The sequence below is a fragment of the Myotis yumanensis genome, unplaced genomic scaffold (assembly GCF_028538775.1).
Source record: "Myotis yumanensis isolate MYYU_CA2020_CCGP unplaced genomic scaffold, mMyoYum1.0.hap1 SCAF_10, whole genome shotgun sequence".
Lineage (NCBI taxonomy): Eukaryota > Metazoa > Chordata > Mammalia > Chiroptera > Vespertilionidae > Myotis > Myotis yumanensis.
In genome coordinates this window covers 2,673,563-2,698,391 of record NW_027223761.1, presented here as the reverse complement: position 1 = coordinate 2,698,391, position 24,829 = coordinate 2,673,563, and the positions used below count along the sequence as shown (strand labels likewise).

The 24,829-nt window shown below is 62.9% G+C and overlaps 2 protein-coding genes across 2 annotated transcripts in view; one reads left to right on the top strand and one right to left on the bottom strand.

Annotated features, from left to right (window-relative positions):
* Positions 1 to 915: 915 nt before the first annotated feature.
* Positions 916 to 9,884, top strand: LOC139018623 (pepsin A). The gene is made up of 9 exons (XM_070427243.1): positions 916 to 1,026; positions 2,176 to 2,332; positions 3,920 to 4,037; positions 4,521 to 4,639; positions 5,895 to 6,094; positions 7,379 to 7,495; positions 8,589 to 8,733; positions 8,829 to 8,927; positions 9,626 to 9,884. The coding sequence occupies exons 1-9, from the start codon at positions 974 to 976 to the stop codon at positions 9,773 to 9,775; spliced, it is 1,158 nt and encodes a 385-aa protein (XP_070283344.1). The 5' UTR covers positions 916 to 973; the 3' UTR covers positions 9,776 to 9,884.
* Positions 9,885 to 14,104: 4,220 nt separating this feature from the next.
* VWCE (von Willebrand factor C and EGF domains) overlaps positions 14,105 to 24,829 on the bottom strand; it is a 24,946-nt gene continuing 14,221 nt past the window's right edge. The window contains exons 12-20 of the mRNA XM_070426368.1: positions 24,452 to 24,537; positions 22,705 to 22,822; positions 22,241 to 22,326; positions 20,688 to 20,784; positions 19,634 to 19,716; positions 18,528 to 18,618; positions 18,371 to 18,453; positions 17,974 to 18,064; positions 14,105 to 14,814 (exon numbers count right to left, since the gene is read on the bottom strand). Of these exons, the coding sequence (XP_070282469.1) occupies positions 14,282 to 14,814; positions 17,974 to 18,064; positions 18,371 to 18,453; positions 18,528 to 18,618; positions 19,634 to 19,716; positions 20,688 to 20,784; positions 22,241 to 22,326; positions 22,705 to 22,822; positions 24,452 to 24,537 (1,268 nt within the window). The 3' untranslated portion in view covers positions 14,105 to 14,281. The remainder of the gene's footprint in view (positions 14,815 to 17,973; positions 18,065 to 18,370; positions 18,454 to 18,527; positions 18,619 to 19,633; positions 19,717 to 20,687; positions 20,785 to 22,240; positions 22,327 to 22,704; positions 22,823 to 24,451; positions 24,538 to 24,829) is intronic.

Here is a 24,829-nt window from a genome sequence, read left to right as displayed (position 1 = left end):
GCGTGGCTCAGTGGTTGAGCATCGACCTAGGAACCAGGAGGTCAGGGCACATGCCCGGGTTGCCAGCTCGATCCCCAGTGTGCAGGAGGCAGCCGATCCATGATTCTCTCTCTTCATTGATGTTTCTCTCTCTCCCTCTCCCTTCCTCTCTGAAATCAATAAAAATACATTGAAAATGAAAAAAAAAAAAAAAAAGGTAGAGGCTTTGAGCAACCTGAGAGAGCGGGAGAGGAGCCGTGGACGAGGAGGAGCACGGGAAGTGAGAGGCACAGATTCCAGAGACACGCCGGTCTGTCTCAAGCTCAACGTTCCCCCACCCGCTCTGCCCTCCCCTCTTCCTCTGCCCCGCACGCGCCACTGCAGGACTTGGCCCAGCCGCGTGAAAACAAGACACTCAGCAACTCCTGCAGTGACATTTCTGTAGGGAAAGGTCTCCAGTCCCCAGCCACTGGCCTGGGACCACGCTTCGGGGTCTCAGCCACAGGAACCAGCCCATCCCTATGTGGGGAGCTGCTCCCCCAGAACCCTGGCTCTCCCAGAACCTGGCCGTCGACCCCACGGGGACAAACCAGGGACACCGGGCTCCTCGGACATCTGGGAAATGTCAAGGGCCCTTGAACCAAATTTTGAGAAAATACTCAGCTTGTCGAGTTTTCCTGCACTCCATCACCTAAGGACTAAGCCTCCGTCCCGCCCATCGCCTGCTCCCACACGTGCATCCCAGCCTGGGGAGGCGGTGCCAACGGATGTGGGTACAAAGCAACGTCCCTGGAACTTTCTCAGGACCTGGCTCGGAGGAGGGACAATCTTATCAGGAAACTTGGTGTTTGGGTTGGGATAAGGGGTCGCCTCTGAGGGCTGATAGGGTTGGTTCCCGCGTGCCGGGGCGGTATATAAGGCGCCGCGCGGCCTGCCCTGCACATCTGCCCCGTCCGCCTCTCGTCCCTTCTCGGAGACCAGAGCCAGAGGAAGCATGAAGTGGCTGCTGCTGCTCGGGCTGGTGGCGCTCTCCGAGTGCCTCTACAAGTGAGTCGGGCGCCGGCGCAGAGCACTCCGGGGGCTCCCCCTCGGCTGCCCGTCCATCCCCCTTCCCCCCCCACACCCCGCCTGGCCTCTCCTCCCAGGAGTTTTTCCTCCTTCTCACACTCCTCTCCTGCCCGTTCCCTCTCTCTCTCTGCCCTTTGGGGAGCCAGCGCTGCAGATGGGCATCACTGTTCAGAGGAAAGAACATTGTGTTCATTGAAACGCAAGAGTCCCAGCCCTGGCTGGTGTGGCTCTGTGGATAGAGCGTCGGCCTGCGGACCAAAGGGTCCCAGGTTTGGTTCCGGTCAAGGGCACGGACCTCGGTGGCAGGCTCCTTCCCGGGCCGGGCCCTGGTCGGGGCTCGGGGTCCTTTGATGTCTCTCTCTCACATCGATGTTTCTCTCTGTCTTTCCCTCTCTCTTCCACTCTCTCTACAAAGCGATGGGAAATATCCTTGGGTGTGTGTGTGTGTGTGTGTGTGTGTGTGTATTAAACGAGAGTCCAGGACAGAGAGCCCAGCGTAACTCTCTCGAGAGCACTTCCTTGTTTGTAAATGAGAAGTTCTAGTCGAAAAGGAGTGAAGCGCTAACGGTGGGGTTTTGTTCGAGACCTTGAAACACTCCCAAGCCCAGAGCACTGCGGGTGAGACCCACCCGGGCAGCTGGCATCACCGACCGCCTGTGGCGCCGGGCCGGCCTGGGCGTGGTCCCAGCTCCACCCCTGGGCCAGGGGACTCGGGACAACCACCAACTTCTTTGTATTTTTGTGCCCAAATAAGAACGCCTTCCCTCTTGACTTCTTTGTTCTTTTTTTTTGTTTGTTTAATATATTTTTATTGATTTCAGAGAGGAAGGGAGAGGGAGAGAGAGGGAGAAACATCAGTGATGAGAGAGAATCATGGATCGGCTGCCTCCCGCACGACCCGACTGGGGATCGAGCCCACAATCAGGCCGTGTGCCCTGACTGGGAATCGAACCCTGACCTCCTGGTTTCTAGGTCGACACTCAACCACTGAGCCGCACTGGAGGGGCTCAACTTCCTTCCTCCGTCCAGCTTTCTCCTCCTGCTGCTTCCACAGCGCCCTCCCTGCCTCCCCCCCACAGCAGACTCCTTGCCTAACGACCAACCACCCCTTTGCAAACCTCGCCACAGGGTCCCCCTCGTCAGAAGGAAGTCCCTGCGGACGAACCTGAGGGAGCATGGCCTCCTGAAAGACTACCTGCAGACCCACCAGCTCAACCCCGCCAGCAAGTACTTCCCTGAGGCGGCCGACATGCTGGCCACCCAGCCCCTGGAGAACTACATGGACGTGAGTGCCTGGCGGGCGGCGGGCTCCCCAGACTCGGCCGGGAGGAGGGAGAGAGGGGCTGGGGGTCCTGGAAGAGAGACCGATAGTGATCTGTGGGCCCCCCGAACCCTGTGCAGCCAGGTGAGGGCTGCGAAGAAGGTGACACATGAGGCCAGGGTGGCAGGTGGCAGGTGGAGGCCGGGACTTCTCCCAGGAGCAGTGAGGGAAGCACAGGGGTCCCAGAGAACGGGAGCAAGCAGGAGGGCTGGCGTCAGGGCCGGGGATAGCGGAGACAGAGCTGGTGGCAGCGGGAGCAGCGTGCCGGGAGCAGAGAGCGCGGGAGGGGCTGGGGAGGGCCGTGCAAAGTGAAGCTGAGGGTCCCTGATAGAGTCTCTGATCACCCTCAGCACCCTGACTGGCTGAACCATCCTAACGGGTGTCAGCCTGGGGTCACAGGAAGGTTGCTCCCACTCTTCTGTCTGGGACATGACGCCCCGCCTTGCCCTTCGTTAAATGCTGTGTCTCCCGTGACAATGGCCGGGCTAAGGGGACCAGCGGTGCTGCCTGTCTGGAGAGCTTGGACTCTGGAAACTGCGGGCCTGGTGCCGTCTGGTGCCGTCTGGGCTCACGTGCTCCCTGTGACCGTGGGCAAGCCAGCCGCGGTCTCTGAGAGCCCCGCTCCCTCCCGCAGAGCTCACAGAGGCTGCGACGCTGCTTAGTGCAGTGAGGGTTTTGGACTGAGCGCGGGTCTGGGCCCTGGGAGTCAGCCCGTTTATTCGCTTACATATTCTGAGGCACCTACCACGTGCCAGAGGCGAGGCAGGGAGCTGAGAAAAGAGCTGAGTGAGCAAAGTTCTGGAGCTGCTACACTGGAGAAAGACCGATAAGAGACTCGTAAAACGTGTATAAGACCATGTCAGAGCATGACAAGGGGCACGAAGAGAAACGAATGGGGGGAATGAGTGAGGGGACGGAGAGGAATGAGGGAGGCAAACCTGGACCACGTGGTCAGGGAGGGCCTCCTGGGGGAGGTGACACTGACTGGAGCTCTGAATGACTGCGGAGGCAGCTAAGGGAAGATCTAGAATAAACGTTCCGCAAGCACATGTCCCTGAGGTGAGAATGAGCTTGAAATCATCAAAGAACAGCCAGACCAGCGTGGCTGAAACCAAGAATAAAAATCCTGGCAGCGCCCACTCTGGATCTAGGAAGGAGGTGTGGGGAAGGGCTCCATCTGCCGGTGGCTGTGTGTGTGTCTCCCGATGGACACGTTAATGGATGAGCACAGGGTGCTGTAAGGGTCCCGCTGTCCCCTAGGGTGGCAAGACTGAGACAGACAAGACGAGGCTATCACTCGGTGGCAACGGACCTTGGGAGGAGAACAGTCAGAGGGGAACTGGGGAGCAATCCGGGAGGGCTTCAAGGAGGCGGCAGAGAGACCCGCTGGGCCGTGCAGGACAGAGGCATAGAGCAGGGAGAGAAAGGCAAGGAGAACAGTGAAGGGGAAGGTGGGGGGTGGGCTGAGGAGCCGACCCAGAGACAGCCCCCGGGGAGGCCAGGGTGGGGGCCCGGGTCTGTGAGCTGTGCTGTCCCTCCGCCACCCCGCAGTTGGAGTACTTCGGCACCATCGGCATCGGCACGCCCCCTCAGGAGTTTACCGTCATCTTTGACACCGGCTCCTCCAACCTGTGGGTGCCCTCCGTCTACTGCTCCAGCCCCGCCTGCTGTGAGTGCCCGCCCGCCTGGGCCCAGCCCCGACGGACTGGGGGCCCGGGACACTCGGGGGCTGCAGTCGGGTCCCATCCCCGGACGCTGGAATTTGCTGAGCACCTACTCTGTGCCAAGCACTGGGCTTCGGTGCTCTGGGGGCTAAGGGGTGACTCACACCGGGTCCCTGCACCCGAGGCGTTCAGGCCAGTGGCAGAGAGAAGTGGGCAGCCACGGGCCTGCGCCCCTCGTGTTCGGCTGGGGCGTCCGGGGGGCACTGTGGGGTCAGCTGGGGACCTCCCATCAGGGAGAGGGTCCCAACGGGGTCGAACCAGCCAGGACCGGGACCTGGAAACGCCTGGGCTCCAGAATCTCGGGTGAAGTCACCCTTCTCCTCCCATGTCCCCTCCCAGCACCCGGGCGCCCGCCCCGGGAAGACGGGCCCGGCCCTGCCTCTCAGTCAGCTTTCGGGGGTCGGCAATGTCCCGTCTTGCCCTCGCAGCCAACCACAACCGCTTCGACCCTCGGAAGTCCTCCACCTACCAGGGCACCAACCAGAAGCTGTCCGTGGCTTACGGCACCGGCAGCATGACCGGCGTCCTCGGGTACGACACGGTCCAGGTGAGCGCCTGCGGGCCCCTCCCCCTGCACGGCCGTGGGGCCAGCTCCCAGGGACCAGCACCCCGGAACCAGCTCACTTCAGCAACACGGGTCTCGTGATCACAGAATCGAATGGGGGGGTGCAGGTGGGGAGATGTCAGGCCCTTCTAGATGGGGCGGGAGTGGGTGAGGGGTTGGCTCTGGGAGCCGTAAGCCCACTCGGGCTGAGGGCTACAGGGGAGGCGGGGGGAGGAGGTGAAAATGGCTCCGTTCCCTCTTAGCACCCCCTTCCCCCACTGCAGCCCCCCTAGTCCAAAAGCTCCCCCAGCTCCCCCTTCTGGACGCAGCAGGGGCCAAGGGCTCTGACCCCCCTGGGGTCTGCTTCGATCCGCACGTCAGACACACAAGCACACGGCGACCCCGTTCCCAGCAAATTCTCACACCGACCCGCAGCGGTGGCCACCTGGGGTCAGCCGCACGGTCACCTCCAGAGGAATCACAAGCATCGGGGACAGTCCGCTCCTGTCCCCCAGCCCCACTCCTGTCCCCCAGCCCCACTCCTGTCCCCCAGCCCCCCTCCTGTCCCCCAGCCCCACTCCTGTCCCCCCACTCCTGTCCCCCCAGCCCCCCTCCTGTCCCCCCACTCCTGTCCCCCAGCCCCACTCCTATCCCCCAGCCCCCCTCCTGTCCCCCCACTCCTGTCCCCCAGCCCCACTCCTGTCCCCCCAGCCCCCTCCTGTCCCTCCAGCCCCCCTCCTGTCCCCCCAGCCCCACTCCTGTCCCCCAGCCCCACTCCTGTCCCCCCAGCCCCACTCCTGTCCCCCAGCCCCACTCCTGTCCCCCCAGCCCCCTCCTGTCCCCCCAGCCCCACTCCTGTCCCCCCAGCCCCCTCCTGTCCCCCAGCCCCCCTCCTGTCCCCCCAGCCCCCCTCCTGTCCCCCAGCCCCACTCCTATCCCCCAGCCCCCCTCCTGTCCCCCCACTCCTGTCCCCCCAGCCCCCCTCCTGTCCCCCCAGCCCCCCTCCTGTCCCCCAGCCCCCCTCCTGTCCCCCCCTCCTGTCCCCCCAGCCCCCCTCCTGTCCCCCAGCCCCCCTCCTGTCCCCCAGCCCCACTCCTGTCCCCCCCAGCCCCCCTCCTGTCCCCCCCACTCCTGTCCTTCCGGCCGACGCCCCGAGCTGAGTCCCACACGGAAGGAGCCGGGAGGCGCCCGGCCCAGCGCTGGCACCGCGCACAGGCCAGTGGCCGTGCCGATGGGCAACACCTGGTCTCCCCCTCAGGTCGCAGGCATCGCCGACACCAACCAGATCTTCGGCCTGAGCCAGACGGAGCCCGGCTCCTTCCTGTACTACGCGCCCTTCGACGGCATCCTGGGCCTGGCCTACCCCAGCATCGCCTCCTCGGGGGCCACGCCCGTCTTTGACAACATGTGGAACCAGGGGCTGGTCTCCCAGGACCTCTTCTCCGTCTACCTGAGCCCGTGAGTAGGGCGGGGAGGCCAGGGCCCCGCCCAGCAGGGCTGTCCAGGCTGCGGGGGGCGGGGGGACTGGGGGGCACGGGAGGGGACAGGGTCTTAGCAGGCGCGGGGTGGGCCAGGCCAGTGTCTGGCCTGAGAGGTGCATCTGTAGAGAACGGCCCAGGTCCTGTGGCCGCCGGCCCGCCCGCTCCTCTGATTTCACCAGCGCGTCTCTGTCGCTTTGGCTTCACAACTCCAGCGTCACCGCCGTTCCTCACCAGCACCAGTCCCCTCGCCATCGGCCCCAGGACCACCGTTTCAAGCAAATCTGCTTAACGTTGGGGCCACAACTTCGTAGCAAAACAATGGGGGGGGGGTCAGTTGGGGCTTACATCTCGAACAGGGAACTTGAAGGATGAACGCGTTTCTTCCCTTCGTGAGAATCTAGGTTCCAGTGGTGACCGTGGGTTAATTCTAAGAACGAACGAAGAGTGAGCCCGGTGTCGGTCTGGGCTGAGTGGAGGTTTACGGGAGGGTATCTGAGGGTGTCAGCAGCCTCCCGAAGACACCCCACCCTTCTCTTTTTAAAAATATATTTGTATTGATGTCAGAGAGGAAGGGAGAGGGAGAGAGAGAGAGAAACATCCATGATGAGAGAGAATCATGGATCGGCTGCCTCCTGCACGCCCCCCACTGGTGCCAAGCCTGCAACCCGGGCCTGTGCCCCGACCGGGAATCGAACTGTGACCTCTTGGTTCCTGGGTCGATGCTCCACCCCTGAGCCACGCCGGCCGGGCACTATGGACATTTCGGACCAGATCACCCCTTGCCGTCGGGGGCTGTGCTGTGCCTTGCAGGGTGTTTAGCGGCCTCCCTGGCCTCTACCTCCAGACACCAGGGACTCCCCCTCTCGCCACCCAGTCATGACAATCAGAAACATCTCCAGAAACTGGCATGTGTCCCCGGGGGTGGGGGAGGGGCGTGCCCATGGCTGAGGATGAGTCCTTCAGAGCAAACACCATCACGGATTCCTCTCACCCTGGAGCCAGAAAGAGCTGGGTGCTAATCTTGGTTCTGGCGCTCGCTGGCTGTGTGGCCTGGGGCCAGTCGCTTTACCTCTCTGTGCCTCTCTGCAAAGTGGAAATAGTAATAATCCCAGTGGCCAGGGCACGGTCCTTCGTGTAACGAGGACTCAAAGAAACCCTCAGAGGAGAAGGGCAGCTCTTGGAAGACGTAGAGTGTATGTCCCGCTGAATGAGGGAATGACGCAAAGAATGAATTCCTGTCTTTCCCCCCGACGTTGCATAGCAACGACCAGAGCGGCAGCGTGGTGATCTTTGGGGGCATCGACTCTTCCTACTACACCGGGACCCTGAACTGGGTGCCTCTCTCCTCCGAGACGTACTGGCAGATCACCGTGGACAGGTGAGCGCACCGTGGCCCGGCCACCTCCCAGCAGGGGCCCCAGGGCCCATTGCTCTATAGACTCACCGTCGCTAAGCTTCCCAGAATGCCACTGGAAGGGCCAGCACAGGGAGGTGTCCCCCAGGAGGGGGGGGGGGGGGAAGGTGGCCGAGCCAGAGAGACTCCGAGAAAGGCACCTCCCTGCAGGAGGGGAGCTGCCTGAGACCCCCAGCCCCTGCCAGGATGGGACAGCCCCTCGCCTCCTGGTCACAGGGGCAGGACAATCTACCAGCACCTGGGAGCCTGGGGGGCCTGGCGGTGCACACCCCCCAGCGTTTAGGGGCCTGGGAGCCGGCACACGCCCCCCGTTCTGGGAAGATGTCCTCTAGCCCCGAGACAGGGCACATGACGGAGGAGTTTCAGGCCACTCCGCCCACCTTGTCCTTCAGGGCCTGCCCCTGCCCCGGGCAGCCTCAGTCCCCAGCTGTCCTTGCCCCGCTGGCCTGCTGGGGCGACCAGTCACCCAGGTTTGCCCAGGCCTGAGCGGGTGCCCAGGATGCGAGGACTTTCAGTGCTCGAACCGGGACAGTCCTGGGAAACAAACCGGGATGCGCCGGCCACCACCTCCGTCCGTCCCTCCCACGCCCGCCCGCTCCTCTGGTCTCCACCCCTGCCCGCCCGCCTGCCTGCCCTCTGCCTGGGGCGCCCTCCTCAGCTCGTCACCTCCTGGGCCACCTCTGGGTGTCTGCTCCCCCAGCACCCCACCGGCGGCTCCGCCACCTCCTCACGCCGCACTGTTTCTGTTCCCCTGCCTCGTGCCCTGCTCCTCCCGCCCTTCCTCCATCATCACTTAACTTTCCAGCTGGACTGAGCTCCCGGCAGCCAGAACCTGGTTCGGCTCTGCATCCCCGTGCCTGGCAGGGCAGGCTCGGTCGCTGGGTGCGGAGTCACCGGGTGCAGGAACGCAGACATGAGCGCGTGCGTGACTGAGAGACGCTGACATCCACTGGCTGATGGATGGGGACGGGGGAGCCTCTGGAGGCACCTGGCTCCTCCTCGGGGAGAGGTGCTCCCTGGGGGCTAAGGAGACTCCTTGCTTGCCTGTCACCCTCAGCATCACCATGAATGGAAAGGCCATCGCCTGCAGCGGGGGCTGCCAGGCCATCGTCGACACGGGCACCTCTCTGCTGTCCGGCCCCACCAATGCCATCGCCAACATCCAGAGCGCCATCGGCGCCACCCAGGACTCCTACGGCCAGGTAAGCCGCCCCCCCTGACAGCCCTGGTACAAACGGGGGGGGGGTCTGTCACACAAGGGACGCGGCCCTTCTGACCCTCGCTCTCTCTGCCCCAGATGGTGGTCAGCTGCTCAGCCATCAACAGCCTGCCCAGCATCGTCTTCACCATCAACGGCGTCCAGTACCCCCTGCCGCCCAGTGCCTACATCCTGCAGGTAAGGGCCCATCCCCCACTCCGTGCAGGGGGAGTGCCTGCCACAGGCCGCATAGCTCTGGACTGCCTCTGAGAGAGAGAGAGAGGGAGAGAGAGAGAGAGAGAGAGAGAGAGAGAGAGCCCTAACAATAAATGCGCGAATGGGAATTTGGATACAGTCTTCCCCCAAGAGGAGAAGCGAGGCTGGACGGTAGCGGGCACGGGTTTCCGGCTGGGCGCTGGGTCGGTCACAGCCCGTTGACCGAGTGTGGTTTAGGGGAGCCTGGGGGGTTGACACCTGACAGCCGTCCAGGGCTGAGCAGATGAGACCCCGACCTGCGTGGGGTCCGGGCTAGGACGCTCCACCGTCTCTACCAACTAACACCCCCCCCCCACCCCCCCCACCCCCCCCGCCAGCGAGCCACAGGAGGACCCTCACCTTGTCCTGCGGTGCCGGGAGGGGGCTGGCTGCCCAGAGGGGGGTTGTCCGGCCACACCCGGCGCCGGTGAGGCCACCTCACCAGCAGGCGGGCCCGGCAGGCTTTCTCCAAGCTCCCAGGTGTCCTCACTGCACCCAGGCGCCCGGGCTGCAGACCCCGGGCCGCAGGCGCCGGCCGGCTCAGCCCGGAGCTCCCCGCATCCTGCAGCGGCTGCGGCCCCGGCTCGGCCCCAGCGCCTCCCATGAGTCCGTCCCCACTTGTCTCGTTCTTCTCCCTGCAGAGCCAGCAGGGCTGCAGCAGCGGCTTCCAGGGCATGGACATCCCCACGGCCGCAGGGGAGCTCTGGATCCTGGGCGACGTGTTCATCCGCCAGTACTTCGCCGTCTTCGACCGGGGCAACAACCGGGTCGGCCTGGCTCCCGTGGCCTGAGCCCCGTCTCCGGCTGCTCCCCGGAGCAGCCCTAAGGGAACAGCCTTCTCCCCAGGGCCTCCCCGGGGGTCACCCCGATAATGTAGAATAAAACCTAACCTCCTGGAAACGTTTGTGGAGTGGCTTCTCTTCGTTGGTATTGCTCCTCGCGTCACTGGGGTCAGGGGTCAGGGCACAGGGCACAGGGCAGGGGTCGGAGATGGCCACGTCCACTCGGACGGCAGTGGACACAGCGAGGCGGCCGCTCACACGCCAGGTGCAGCAAGGAAGACAAATGGGGCCTGGCAGGCGCTGCTGGGAGCATCGCGTGAAGACGTGGGAGTGGCTGCCGCCTCCATTTAAAGAGACAAGGAAGTAAGCCCTGGCCGGTGCAGATAGAGTGTCCGCCCATGGACTTGGACCGAAGGGTCCCGCGTTCGATTCCGGTCAAGGGCACGGATCTTGGTTGCAGGCGCCCGGCCCTGGTCAGGGTGCGTGCAAGAAGCAACCACTCGATGTGTCCCTCTCACACCCATGTTTCTCTCTCTGTGTCTCTCCCTCTCCCTGCCACTCTGTCTAACCTATCCTCGGCTAAGGATTAAAAAATTAAAAGTAAAATTAAAATAAAAGTTAAGCCTTGGGGACCAGAAATGCCAACCCACTGCCTCCCCATAGAACAGGGGGTTAAGGGAACTGACTTCCCATTTCTCCCAAAGCCAATAAGACAAAGAGGAAAAGAGAGGGACCGGGGACAGGTGGCCACGCACGGTGACAATCCTAACAGGCCAGGCAGGTGGTCTTGCCTGCAAGACACGGCTGGAGGGGTGACAGGCTGACCACCCCCCATCTGCCAGGCTGCTCCTGCTCAGCTGGTCAATCCAGACTAACCCAAGGAGCCCTCCGCACTCTCCCATCGGGAAGGATGATGGTGTCCCTGCTCCTTCAACAGAGGTTTCCAGGGAGGAACGGAGCATGCTCGCTGGCCAACGAGCCCTAGAAATGCAAACAGGAGGCCCCAGGGTTTCTCAGAGCAGGTTCGGCAGCAGTGAAAACCGAAGTTTCTAGAGTGAGTACGGGACATGCTCATTCTGGGCCCTCCTCTGAGGCTCACGAGGCACATACCCCAATCAAGGCTCTGCTAAGTCCTGCGGCAAAGCGATGTTTCGCTTCAACTCAGCTCAGCTTGGCCAGTTCCTCTTCTGCCAGTAAACCGACTCTGGTCCTTGTGCTCCTCCGCACACACGTCGGAAAACCGCCCCCTGGCTCCTGCCGCTGCTGACGGCTGATTCCAGACTGTTCGCTGGACACTGGCCTGCGGGCTGGCGCTGGGCCGCCCTGCTGAGAGGGGGCGACGTTGGGGTGACCAGAGCAGCAGAGCTCGAGGTACTCTCTTGTCGCGTCATCTCAGTGTGTCCTCTGTCACTCACACAAATATCAGATACTGGGCTGGAGGGAGGGACAGCGGAGCGATCTTCTTTGAAACATAAATTTGACCACCTCCCTTCCTTGCTTAAACCCTTTCGTGACCATCAAACCTCAGAGGGAAGGTAGGGGAGGGTGGGGGTAAGGGGGAGAGATCAACCAAAGGACTTGTATGCATGCATATGAGCCTAACCAATGGACACAGACACCAGGGGGGTGAGGGCATGAGTGGGGGTGGGGGTGATGGGGCGATAAGGACACATATGCAATACCTTAATCAATAAAGAAAAAAAAAACACCTTTCGTGAATGCCTTGCAATGCCTCTGGGATAGGACCATAAAGCTTGGGCGTGGCCTCCAGGCCTTACATGCTCTGGTCCCTACCACCTTCCCCCCTCACCGCAACCCCCCTTACCTGAGCTCCCAGCTCCACAAACACGCACACTTCTCCCCACCCCACCCCACCCACCCCCCGCCGCCGCCAGGCCTCTGCACACACTGATCCCTTGGCCTGGGCTGCTGCTTCTCTTCTCCTGGCCTCTAACACCCAGCGTCCCGCAGGTCTCAGCTTAACCGTCACCCCCAGACCACCCTCCCACGGAGCCCGGCCGCCTCCTGTGCAGCTCTGGGCACGGCCATCCCATTCGTAGGGGAGCCTGCTTCACACCCGCCGGCGCCGGGACTGTGATCGCGGAACTGCTGGAGCCCACGGCCTGGCGCACAGATGTCGACTCTGATGAATCTGAGATGACTTTTCAGGAGGAAACAATTTGGACAGAAAGACAGAGTGGATCTGACGCCGCTGCGGCCAGGACTACAAGACGGGGGTCAGCCCACCCCCACTGGCATTCCGTCCCGGTCGTATTTGGTCATGAGACCAACAGGTGCGCCTCTCAGACTTCTGGGAGGAATTTCCCTGGCGGTTGGCATCTCTGGCATTTCCCGAGCACCCGCTAGGAGGCAGGCCGTGGGCTAGGCTCAGGGGGCGCAGGCAGGTCTCCCCGACCCTTCCGGTCCTGCTCCGGGCCGCACGCCTCCTCCTTGGCCGCCCTCACTCCGCCAGTGGCAGCTCGGCCTCTCCTCCCAGCCCAACTTCCGTTCCCTCCCCCTGGGATTCCTGGATCCAGACGGAACCTGAAAAGGCTCCCCGTTAAGCAGACCCTTTGGACGGGAAGAGGCTGTGCTGACATCTCTGGTCCGACACCCGCCACATCGCTGCACAGGATACGACGAACTCACGTTGCTTTCCTCCAGTCTCCCGTCTCTTCTCCATTCTTCGTGCTCCGTTCCCCGAGGGCCGAGCCAGGGGTCTATGCTCAGCTCGCTCCATCCTTTCCATCCACTCTTGTCCCCGAGGGTTCTCCACCTCCCCCGGGGCCCCCCTCCACTGACCCCTGGAGCCCAGACCCTCCCGGACGGACGCAGGCTCTCTCATGGCTGCTGCCTCCTGACCTCTTGGGCCGCTGTGGTCCCGGCGGTGAACTGGGGGCGAGGGAGGGTCAGGTCAGCAAGCTTTACACTTGGGCCAACTGGGGGAGTGTTTACAGCTGCCCTCCTGTCTTCCTCTCCCGCATATTTTTTTTATAACTTTTTAAAAATATATTTGTATTGATTTCAGAGAGAGGAAGGGAGAGGGAGAGGGAGAGATAGAAACATCAATGATGAGAATCATTGACCAGCTGCCTCCTGCACACCCCGCCCTGGGAATCGAGCCCACAACCCGGGTATGTGCCCTTGATCAAATCGAACCCGGGACCCTTCAGTCCACAGGCCAATGCTCTATCCGCTGAGCCACACTGGCCAGGGCTCCCACACATCTTTTTAACATGGGAAATGAACATTATTTACTGGAGTTCTATTGGGGGGGGGGGGGCAGAGACTAGTGTTAGAACACGAATGCACCCTCGATTGAACTGGCACAGCGATGAGAAAACGGCGCCTTGAGCCGCCGCCATGTTGCCGCTGGCCCGTCGGAGAAGTCCCCACTGAGGCCCTGAGTCCCTCAGCTGATGGCTGAGCAGGGCGCACCCCGGTCAGGGCGCCCAACCACACCCTGAAGCACCACCTGTGTCTAACGGACAGCACGCCCTCCGCGCCGGCCGGCCGGCCGTGGTTTGTTCTGCAGCCCCGTGGCTTCAGCAGGAGCTCGGCGTGACATCACAGCCGGCCTTGGCCAGCATCCGCCTCGCCCATTAATGACAGCACTGCCCTCCTCCCGCCTGTCATGGAAATGAGGCTGCAGCACCCCGCCCCGGGACCGGACGGGCGGAGGGTTAGTGCCCCAGCTGCTGGGGGGCTGCTGGCTGCAGCTCTGGGCCACCAGCCTCATGGGGGATCGCCTGGCTGCAGGGAGCTGCCTGGCCCGGGCTCTCACCGCTTCCTGGGGCAGCCCGATCGGATGACTGGGCCACACGGGGACACACAGCCATCCCCTGGGCCTACTCAGGACAGCGCTGCACAGCCACGCAGCCTCGGGGTCTGGAGGGCTGGCCGGGGTCCGGGGATGTCGCCCTCTCCCGCCCCCACAGGTGCCTGTTGCCGCTTGCTCCCAGGCCCCCGACCACCACAAAGCCCTCCCATCCACCTTCCCTTCTCCCTGCAGGGGTCTCCCGCCTGCCCGGCGACAGAGGCCAGCGGGCCTTACACAGACCCCAGCCCCAGTTCGGGCAGGCTTTTCTCCCCAGCTGGGGGTTGGAGGGCTACCACTTCCCACCCGTGGGCGTGGGGAGAGGTCTCCCCACCTTTCTGAGAAGTGAATGAGCAGGCAGCCGGGGAGACTGAGGCAGCCTTTAATCAGGAAACCTCGGGGGACAGCCACACGGATGACAATCCCAGTGGCACCTGGGCCTGCTGACCCTCCTCCTGCAGAGTGGGGAGCCCAGCCTTCCCCCAAAGACACGAGGGGCCTCGGGGAGGGCGCTGCCGGGACAGGCTGGTTCTCAGCTTCCCAAACACTCCCGGTGGGGAGGGGGATGAGGCTGTCAGCCCGAGCGTGTCCCACGGCCAGAAGCCCCTGGGGAGTGGCCCTCGCTGGCCCCAGTGGCTCCCTCGGTGCGTCTCTCGGGGTGGCCCTGCATGGAGGCCCCTTACTCCGCGGTCTCCTCTTCACTCGTGGTCCTGGGTGGGGGCTGCGGGGCGCCAGGGCTGGTGGTCACCACACGGGCAGCAGAAAGTCCGGAGGGTGGCGGGGGAAAGTCCATGGAGGGTGGCGGGGGCCTCTGGGGGGCTCGGGTCTGCTGTGGAGAGGGCTGGAGCCTCCGGCAGGACAGCAGGGGGCAGAGCAGGCCACCTGGATGCCGTGTGGGCCCCAGAGGCCGTGGCTGAAGGCTCTGGAGTAGCAGGAGCCCCGGGAGAGGTGGGAGGTAGAGAGGAGGCTCCTGGGGGGGCGGGAGGCCCTGGTGAGGGCCCCGCAGGGGGCAGGGGGGAGGCCTGGGCCCCAGAGCGGCTCCTGGGTAAAGTCTGCCGGTTGGACACGTTGGTCCTCAAGAGGAGCTGGAGGAAGTGGGGCGCGGGCCGCTGAGGCTGGGCCGCCGGGGGCCCTGGGCAGGAGCTGCAGGTGGCGGGGTCCTGGGGGGCTCTGCGGGGGCTCAGCGCCGCGTCTGCAGGAGGGGGCAGCCGCCGCCCATCCTCCGGGGAATCTAGAGAGAGGGGCAAACGGGCACAGTGGCTCTCCGACAGCCGAGGCAGCTCTGGGAGCTGCCCCCTCCTCGTCTGAGGCCTCGAGCCCCGGTGAGGACCAGTCAGGAGAGGAGACCAGACACGCGCAGAGGGAGGCAGTTCGCAGAGGCCCTGCCACGCACTGGCCGTGACGTCCTGTGAGGCACACGACTGCCCGGGCCTCCGTTTCCTCATCTGTGAAATGGGCGTGATAATGACGGGCGCACTGGGCCGCTCTGAGGACCACCGACACGGGGCCGGGCGTCTCGGCCTAAACCCCAGCGGGAACTCCGCACTGTGGGTGGTGAGCCTGAGCCTGTGTCCGCGTAGGGTCCCCCGCTAACCAACGTGCCACCTGCTGCGGGCGGATGCCCCTCCTCTCAGCTTTGCCGGGAACCTGAAACCGCTCTATCAATGAATCTATTGTAAAGTGGCTTTTTTCATCTCAGCCTGGAGCCCGGAACATCCTGGGGGTTTTTATCCGTGGGTGGGGGCGGGGCAAGGAAAGGAAGGAAGGGGTAGGAGAGAGGCAGAGAGACGTGCAGACGGAGGGCAGACGGAGAGGAAGGGCTGGAGAGAGGCAGGTCCCGGAGACCCCAGAGGCGATGGCTGTTGTCACACACACGAACGCACTGGACCAGCGACACTGACGGCCGCCCAAGGACAGTCACACACTCTCACACTCACACCCTGAACGGTCCGCTGGGGGGTGTGACGCGGACGGCATGGGAATCACACTGTGTGTGCGTGTGTGTGTGTGTGTGTGTGTGTGTGTGTTTTAATCCTCACTGGAGGATCTTTTTCCCATTGATTTTTATAGCGTGGAAGGGAGGGAAGGGAAGAGAGAGAGAAATCGGTGTGAGAGACACATCAATTGGTTGCCTCCCTCCTGGGCCCTGACCAGGGCCCAGGGATCAAACCGAGGTAGGTGTCCTTGACCAGGAATTGAACCTGCGACCCTTCGAGTCCGAGGGCCAGTGCTCTAACCACTGAGCACCCAGCCAGGGCAGCCGTTATTTTTTGTTTGTTATAAAAAAAAAAAAAACCATGTTCTATTTAAATAAAAAGCAGTTTGTCCTTAAAAGGAATTAGGAAGAGTCGTGTGGTGAAGGAAACGGAGCTGTGTTTCAGGAGAAGGCGCCCCGCTGTACCTAACTCCTTTGGGCCTCATTTTCCCCATCCGGAGGCGGGAGAGCGGAGTGGGAAAGAGCAGGGGAACGGCATCAGAGAGACCCGGCCTGGCCCAACCGGTGTGGCCAGTGGTTGAGCATCGACCTAGGAACCAGGAGGTCACGGTTTGATTCCCGGTCAGGGCACATGCCTGGGTTTCAGGCTCCATCCCCAGTAGGGGGCGTGCAAGAGGCAGCCGATCCATGATTCTCTCTCATCATTGGTGTTTCTATCTCTCTCTCCCTCTCCCTTCCACTCTAAAATCAATAAAAACATTAAAAAATAAAAAAGAGACCTAGCCTGGAGTCAACACCAGTACAGCTAAAAAACAGATACTGAACTTGTCTGAGCCTCTATTTCCCCATCTGCAAAATGGGATGATAAACAGCCACTCTTGAACGTTCCCAGGAGCATGCAAATGAGAAATACAGCTGAAACGCTCCGTATCCTGCCGGGCACCTCCGCTAACGACTAGTCTCTGGACAGCTCGGGGAATTACACCTCTCGGCTGGCACAGGAGTGGGTGGCGGGTAAACTGAGGAAGAATCTATAAAGCTCTCAGGGGCTCCCAAGGCCTGGCTGTCGGGGCTCAGGGCGCCTGCAGCCCCCAAGTCCTGACAGCGGCTCTGCGTCCACAGACCTGAGAGCCACCCTGCACACAGAGCAACCCTTCAGCAGCCCAACGGCGATGCAAGACGTTTCACACGCGAGCAGATGCAGGCCTCAAGTCGGTGGGAAAACTCACCGGAAGTTTAAAAAACGTAAAAGAACAACATTTAAGGTCCTTTATAGACGGGTGAACTTGGAAGAGATAAATTCCACCCACACGGGGTCGCGAGTGGGTGGGCGCCGGGAAGCCCACGCCAAGGGAAGGCTCCTCCCTCTCCATCTGGTGACGGCGCTGTGGTCACGCGGGTACCGGGTGCCAAAGCGTCCTGACGCCCTGAGACCCCCGTCACTGCACCAATAACCACGGGTCCGAATGCAACTCACAAAACTTAAGAAAACCGTCGTCTGACCGAAGATGTTTCCCAGCACGGACATTATGGATAGAATTAAAAAGGGAGAAGCCGCCGTAACCGGTTTGGCTCAGTGGATAGAGAGTCGGCCTGTGGACTTAAGGGTCCCAGGTTCGATTCCAGTCAAGGCCATGTACCTTGGTTGCGGGCATATCACCAGTAGGGGGTGTGCAGGAGGCAGCTGATCGATGTTTCTCTCTCATCGATGTTTCTAACTCTCTATCCCTCTTCCTTCCTCTCTGTAAAAAAATCAATAAAATGTATTTTTTTAAAAAAAGGGAGAAGCCACCGAAGCGTCTGCCAAAAAGGCAGCGGGTGAGCGACCGGAATATTCGGGAGCTTTTTAAACGGCCAGCACGGGCCCCAGGAGCCCTGCACAGCTGTGTCCCAGCGGCGGCCTGTGTCCCGTTTACACCTGAGAGAGTGACCTGCGTGGGTGCACACGGACGACAGAGGAAGACACACGGGAGAGTAGCTTTCAGGAGTCAAGAGCGCGCAGGAGCTGAGAGCCCAGGCCCCACGCTCAAACCCCGGCTCTGCTGCGGCAGCTGTGACCTCGGGCGCTCACTGCCCGGCTGTGCCTCAGGCGCCCCCCTGGAAATGGGGGTCATGGCAGCGCCTGTCTCAGCCGCTGGGCAAAGGGAAGGAAGGCAGGCCCCGGAGGCCCCCTGGCACATCGAGGCCTCAGTGCATATTCGCAGTAAGCCTTCTGCAAAGGGGGGGCGGCCCCCGAGCTCTAATTTCTCAAAAAGGAAGAAAGCGGAGGAAGTGATGGAGGAAGGAGACCATGGAGAAGAAAGAGCACGGTGAACAAACACACCTGTCACACGGAGGGTCCCCAGCGGGGCTCACCGAGTGCGAGCCCCGTCCCCTCTCTGAGCCTGTCCCGCCCTGTCTGCCTGTCTGTAGGAAGAAGGCGGTGGAGAAACCCGGGCCCCGAGGCCTGCGTACCTGGGCAGGAGGCGCAGCAGTCCCCGGGGGGCGTGGCGGAGTCCCCGCAGGCCGGTCGGCAGGGCGCCTTCTCACAGCTCACCTCTCCCAGCTGGGGAAGAGAGGGCACAGGTGAGGGCGCCCCGAGCACCCCGCCCGCCCAGAGCAGCTCCCAAAGGCCTGCTGCACCAGCCGTGGGACCCACAGCAAGACCCGGAGGCCGAGGCTGCAGAGCCTGGCCCTCATCCAAGTGGCAGGTGAAGCCAAACACCTTACGGAAACCCACAGGGGGAGGTCGCCTCCCAAGGAGCTCAGGCAGGCGATCCACGCGGAAGACGGGCGGGAGGGAGATGGGCTTACATGGTTAAGGGCCCCGAGCTTTGCAGAGGGACAAGGGCCAGCAGCAGGGGCAGCTCACCTGGCACGTGCACTGGGTACAGGGCTCGTCGTCCAGGGTGAACACCTGGCCGTTCCCCACCTTCCTTCCCTCGAAGTTGCAGTCTACAGGGGCAGAGGAGAGGCCCTGAGCGCCAGGCCCGCCTGGAGCCGCGGGCGTGGGGGCGGGTCCCGCTCACCTCGGCACACCGGGCAGCACTGGCCGTCGGGGTGGAAAGGGTAGGAGCAGGCGATGGGGCAGTCCACGGGCGAGCAGGCCACGGAGCCCAGCTGCAGGACACAAAACAAGGCCCTTCGACCCGGGGGCTGGCGGGACACCGGGGAGGACAGGGCACGGAGCCACTGAGTGGCCACCAGAACGACCCGGTGGGGGGGAGGGCCGTGGTGGGGGCGGGGATGGGTGACTCGGTCAGTCTGTCTTCGTGCTGGAACGCAAGCCCCACAGGCCAAGGGCCTGGCCCTGTGCACAGAGCTCATCTGTCGCCAGGTGAGCAAATCCATGAACGGCCCAAGAAAGTGAGCTCTGGAACCCCAGGAGGGAGGACCGGAAGCCGAAGCTCCCTGATGCACATGGCTGTGAGCGAGCATGGCCACTCGAGATGGCCATTCAACCTTTCCGCAGACCCCGCCCCTTCCCACAGACCCCGCTCCTCCCCACGCGGCGTCTGCACCCCTCCCCTCCCCAGCAAGGCTCCCTCCGCTTTCAACACGGTGGGCCTGACAGCATGGGGATTCCCGTCCTCCAGCTCCAGCTGCCTGGCCATCGCACGCCTTTCAGACGGAGAGGGAGGACGGTTTGGGTCGAAGTGCGCTGCGCTCCGAGCCCAGGTGCAGAGCGCGGGGTTCGGCTCTTGGCACTGAGCTCACCAGCTGTGGGACCCGAGCAAATGCCTGTCTCTCTGTGCCTCGGTTTCCCGTCCACTCGCTCACAGGTGGAGCGGCGGTGGTGCCCACCCCGCAGGGTTCTCCCGAGGACTGAGCTCCTGCCTGCACAGGCTGAGAGCAGGGGTGGCACGTGCAGAACGGAGCGGAGCGTGCGCGCAGAGAAGGGCCGCAGCCCCCAGGCCCCTCCGGGAGAATCCCTGCGCCCTGGTCACCAGCGCAGAGGACTTCATCAGGGCGGGTGGACCCGTCCCCTGGCCCCGGGTGAAGTGCTGGGCAGCTGGAGGGAGCCCCCGGCACCAGGGCCCAGAAGTGACCTTGCTCCTGAGGTCTCTGGCCTCTGGCTCCAGGGTCAGGAGCGGGGGCAGCCCGGGGAGTTCCGAGGCGGGCAGGCCGGGCGTACCAGGCAGATGCAGCTCAGGCACGGGTCCAGCACGGACGGGAAGGTCTGGTTGTTGAGGAAGGTCCTGCCTGTGTAGGTGCAGCCTGCGGAGAGGCACGCGGTGAGTGCCACGGGCGGCTGGGGACGGGGCGGCCGGTGACCCCGCTCCTGCCAGGGCCAAGGTCCAGGCCTATCTGGGGGGTGAAGGTCAGGCGCTGAGGAAGGGACAGCACACAGGTCCGGACTGGGTTTTGGCGCTGGACTCGGCAGAGGGGTCAGAGTGTCGGCCGTCCTGTGCAGCGGTCCCCCAGCCCAGCCCCCGGCTCAGGCGCTTCCTCCTCTGCCCCTCGCCTGGTGCGTAAGACAGAGGCCTAAGGAGACAACTGGGTGCCTGCACCACAGCCACGCCCTCTGCTGCTCCCACTCGGCCGAACCCAAGCCTGAGCCCACCTTCCAGAACATTCCTCCGCACCTCCCCCCTCTCTGCCTCCGGAGGCCCACATACATGAAACCTTGATCTACTTACCTCACGCTAGTAGGTAAAAAAGCAGGTGATGAGACAGTAAGAAGTATTTTAAAGGGAAAAATATATGTAACATATATCTAGTATATATTAGGTAGAGATGTATATTATGGATGTTAGATAGACATATAGATATTATATCACAAAAAGAGCCTGGGAAAACAAAACCATGAGATTTCAAAGTGATAACGGGCCCTTCTTAATTTCTTTATTTCTGCTTTCTGTGTGTTCTAAATGTCCTACAATAAGATGTTCCTTTCGAAACAAGGGAGAAGCTTCTATGAATAAACTGGCACTTTCACTCTCTCTCCCTGTTCTCTGTTCCCGGGTACGGCTCCTTTGTCACCCGGCTAGGCTTCCTGTCCGCCTCCAGCACCCAGACAGGGCCTGCCACGAGCAAATTCTCTACGTCTCTGAGCCTCAGTTTCCTCATCTGTAAAATGGGGTTGCCCGCGGGGCAGTTGTGAGGATGGCCCGGATGGCTGTGTGGCGCTTCACGCGGAGGAGCCTGGTACCGAGAGAGCCCGAGCGCCCCCCCCCGCGGGGAAATACCTGCCGAACAGTCCGGGCAGCACTGTCCCGGGATCCGGATGGGGTGAGGGCACGAGTCCACGCAGTCGGTCCGCTTGCAGCTCACGGAACCATCTGCCTGAGGGAATGAGGAACTTCACCAAGACCCCGCCTGCGACGCCAGTCTCCGCCCCACGCCCACTCGCCCTCCCGGTCCCCCCAAAAGAGGGCAAGGCTGCAAATTGGCCAAGGCTCGTCCTCAAAGGCGCCCCGATGCAGCAGGAGGTGGCAGGTCTCCCCCAAAGAGGACCAGCGACTTGGGAAGGGGTGTGGGCTTCCGAAGGCCCCATCTCCAAGGACAGGGGAGGTCAGAGCGGGGGCCTGGTTCCTCGGCTTCCTGTCTGCTCCAGCGGCAGCCAAGGCTGCACCATCACCCCCCAAATTCTGCCCTCGGCATTGCCCTGGGACCTGGGCTCACCCCCACCGACGGAGTAACAAAATCCTGTTTATATCCCCACCCGCGGTGTCTGTTTCAGAAGACAAAGCGCCCTGCCAGCTTGCTCTGTCCCCCTAAGATCGGAATGCTCATGAACCTGTGACTTTCTCAGAACCCGACTCGAATTCCAGTGACAGGCTTCCGAGTCTGGAAGGGTCTAAGGCAGTGGTTCTCAACCTTCCTAATGCCGTGACCCTTTAACACAGTTCCTCATGTTGTGGTGACCCCCAATTTCATTGTTACAAATTGAACATAATTAAAGCATAGTGATTCATCACAAAAACAACATGTAATTATATATGTGTTTTCCGATGGTCTTAGGCGACCCCTGTGAAAGGGTCATTCGACCCCCAAAGGGGTCGCGACCCAGAGGTTGAGAACCGCTGTTGTAGTGGGAGCTGTGTTGCTTTTAACAGACGGCACGTCGAAGGGACTCGAAGGCTGCGCTTCTCACAGGCGGGTGCACCCCCATCACCCCATCGCCGGCAGGAAGCGCCGGTTCTGAGCGGGCGGTCAGGGCGGCAGGAGGTTCTACGCCACCAGGCCCGGGGGACGCCCACGGCTGCGGGTGCCGGGGCCGCTGTGACAGAAGCGCTAAGGCCTGAGCTCTCGCAGCAGAAAGGGAGGCGGGACGCACTGAGACACGGAGCCAACACAATCGTGGTTCTCGGAGGGAATGTTTGCCTTCCATCCACCTGCCCTGAACTCCAGCACCTTCTCCTCGTCCGTTTCTGAGGCAGGCGATGCGGCCACACGACTCACACCAGCGACGACAACACTGCACTTTCACAGGAGAGGCCTGCACCCCTGGCCGCAGGGCCCTCGGTCACCTGTGCCCGGGACCCTGCTCGGAGGACGCCACCCCCAGCACAGCGGCAACCCTAAGGCGGACAGCCAAGCGGGTGTGCCGAGAAGTCTACCGAGGACAGCATATGCCCGGCGCGACGCTTTCTGTCGAATGGAGCTGGACGGGGCGGGGACAGGCTGAGGGGCCTGAGGGCAGGGAGCCTAGGACACGAGGACCGGGTGGGGGTGGTCCGCTCGGGGTGCGGGGAAGGAGGGGGGGGAAGCAGCTGAAGGCGCGCAGGTTGCCATTCACCTGGCAGATGCACAACTCACAGGGGTCACCAGGAGACCAGATCTGTCCCACCGGAAACTCGGCCCCGTTGTCGTCGAGAGAGCAGCCTGGCCAGGGACAGTGCGGGAGGAAGGACAAGTGGGTCCCGCGCCCACACAACCTACAGCCCCCCCGGCGAGGACAGACGCCTCCACTCGTCCACGCTGTGCAGGAGCTCTGAGGGGAACCCTCACCCTGCCCGGCACCCTCAACCCTGCACACAGGCGCCCGGTGCACACAGGCCCGGTCACACCAACACAGGCTCACACGTGCACCCGTGAACACACATCCACACGGAGAAGCCATTCACACAGACACACAGACTCACATGCAGATGCCACTCACACACAGACACAGACACGCACACAGACTTACACACTCAGGCGCACTCTGAGCCCCAGGCCTGTGCTGGGTGCAGCCCCGGGACGCACGGCCGGGGCGCTCACCTGTCTTGGGCGCCGGCTCCCGGCAGGTGAAGCAGCACTGCCCAGGGCCCAGCCACCACTCCTCGCGGGGGCAGTCCAGCTCCGGGCACGGTGTGAAGGCACATTCCACTTCCCCATCCTGGGAGGAAGCCAGGGGGCACGGGCGTGAGGGCAGCTCCCCGCCCTGGGCCAGGGGAGGGCTGAGGAGGGGGCTGCCCTCCCCTCCTAAAAGCGACAGAAATCTCCAGGGAGCAAGAGGGAGGCAGGGCGAGTCCTTGGGGGGCGGGGGGGCCTGGGCGGAGGCTGGCGGGTCCTGGGGATGTGCCAGCTGCTCGTCTGGAGGGTGTCTGGAGGGTTCCCTGCCCGCGGGGCCGCAGCCACCAGCATCCCTTCCCCTCGCTCCGCAAAGCCGCGTCCCTCAGGCTCCCTGCCTCCTGCTCTCGCCGATCTGCTCTCACTCTGTAGCCAGACGACTTTCCCACGCACCACCCTGATGCCCTCGTGCCACCACTTAAACCGCCAGCAGCGCCCCCAAGCCCCAAGCCCTAGCCCGGCTGGCAGCGCCTCTCAGGACTGAGTCTGAGGCCGAGGCTGTCGCCCGCCCCCCCCCGCCAGGCTCCTTCCCCTGGGCACTGCCCTTGGCCAATGGGCACCGGGTCTTCCAGGTGTCGATGGCTCCTTTGCCCCCGACTCCCTGGGGAGCCAGGGAGCATACACAACCACTGCTGTTCCCGGCCTCTGACACGCCCATCGCTGCGGGGAATGCACACTCCCGCCCTAGGGCACCAGCCCTAGCCTGGCCCGCCTGCACTTGGCTCCCTCGCTGCCAGTCCTGCCCCCTCACCTCTTCTCCTCCTCGGAGCTCCCTCAGAACATCACCTACAATCCTGACCCAGGCCCAGCCCAACACAATCCCACCTGCAGCCTCCTCCCGCCTGCAGCCTCCTCTCTCCTGCAGCCTCCTCTCTCCTGCAGCCTCCTCTCCTGCAGCCTCCTCTCCCCTGCAGCCTCCTCTCTCCTGCAGCCTCCTCTCCCCTGCAGCCTCCTCTCTCCTGCAGCCTCCTCTCCTGCAGCCTCCTCTCTCCTACAGCCTCCTCTCCTGCAGCCTCCTCTCTCCTGCAGCCTCCTCTCCCCTGCAGCCTCCTCTCTCCTGCAGCCTCCTCTCCTGCAGCCTCCTCTCTCCTACAGCCTCCTCTCCTGCAGCCTCCTCTCCTGCAGCCTCCTCTCTCCTGCAGCCTCCTCTCCTGCAGCCTCCTCCCACCTGCAGCCTCCTCTCCTGCAGCCTCCTCTCTCCTGCAGCCTCCTCTCTCCTGGAGCCTCCTCTCTCCTGCAGCCTCCTCTCCTGCAGCCTCCTCTCTCCTGCAGCCTCCGTCCCCGCCTGACCAGCCAGGATGTAGAGGCCGTGCTCTCACCTGATTGGTGCGAGTCATCCCTCAGTCTCGCCTTAGCATCCCCCCTCCAAGAAGGCTTCCTGGAGCCTGCAGCTCTGGTCACCTGCCCACCCTCCACCTAGGCTGTGGGGCCCCCGACAGAGGGGACTGGGGCTGCCTGTGCCTGGCTGTGTCCCCAGCGCTCAGCATTGCTCCACGCACACAGTAGGTGCTCTACAAATAGCCCTGCCGGAGGACGAACTTCAAGGAGCCTGCGGAAGGCCTTGGTGAGTGGAGATCCCTTAGCCCCCTGCTGCCTCAGTCCCCCTTTCTCTGCGAGCTAGCACCTCTCCTCCTGGCCGAGGCTCCTCCCCGTCACCCACCACGTCAGCCCCTACCTGGCAGACACAGGTGGTACACTCGTCACCATCTCCACTGAACACGGCCCCGTCTGCATACCACCGGCCGTGGAAGTAGCACCTCCCTGCGGAGAGGAAGGGGAGAAGCAGCTCAAGGCCTTTGGGTGGGGACAGCTGAGGAAAAAGGGGGAGCAGTGGGTGGGGGCCAGGGAAGCTGACACTCCCACAACACGGCACAGCACAGCCCATGCCCAAGAACCCCACCCACTTCTCCCCTCTGGCTCAGCGGTTGAGTGTTGACCTAAGAACCAAGAGATCAGGGTTCAATTCCCAGTCAGGGCACATGCCTGGGTTGTGGGCTCAGTCCCCAGTGGGGGTTGCAGGAGGCAGCTTATCAATGATTCTCATCACTGATGT

Bases quoted from the DNA above. Each gene is read 5' to 3' on its own strand.
- LOC139018623 (XM_070427243.1), top strand. From the start codon at position 974: ATGAAGTGGCTGCTGCTGCTCGGGCTGGTGGCGCTCTCCGAGTGCCTC. The intron at 7,496-8,588 runs GTGAGCGCACCG...TGTCACCCTCAG, and splicing joins TGGCAGATCACCGTGGACAG to CATCACCATGAATGGAAAGG. The intron at 8,734-8,828 runs GTAAGCCGCCCC...TCTCTGCCCCAG, and splicing joins CCCAGGACTCCTACGGCCAG to ATGGTGGTCAGCTGCTCAGC.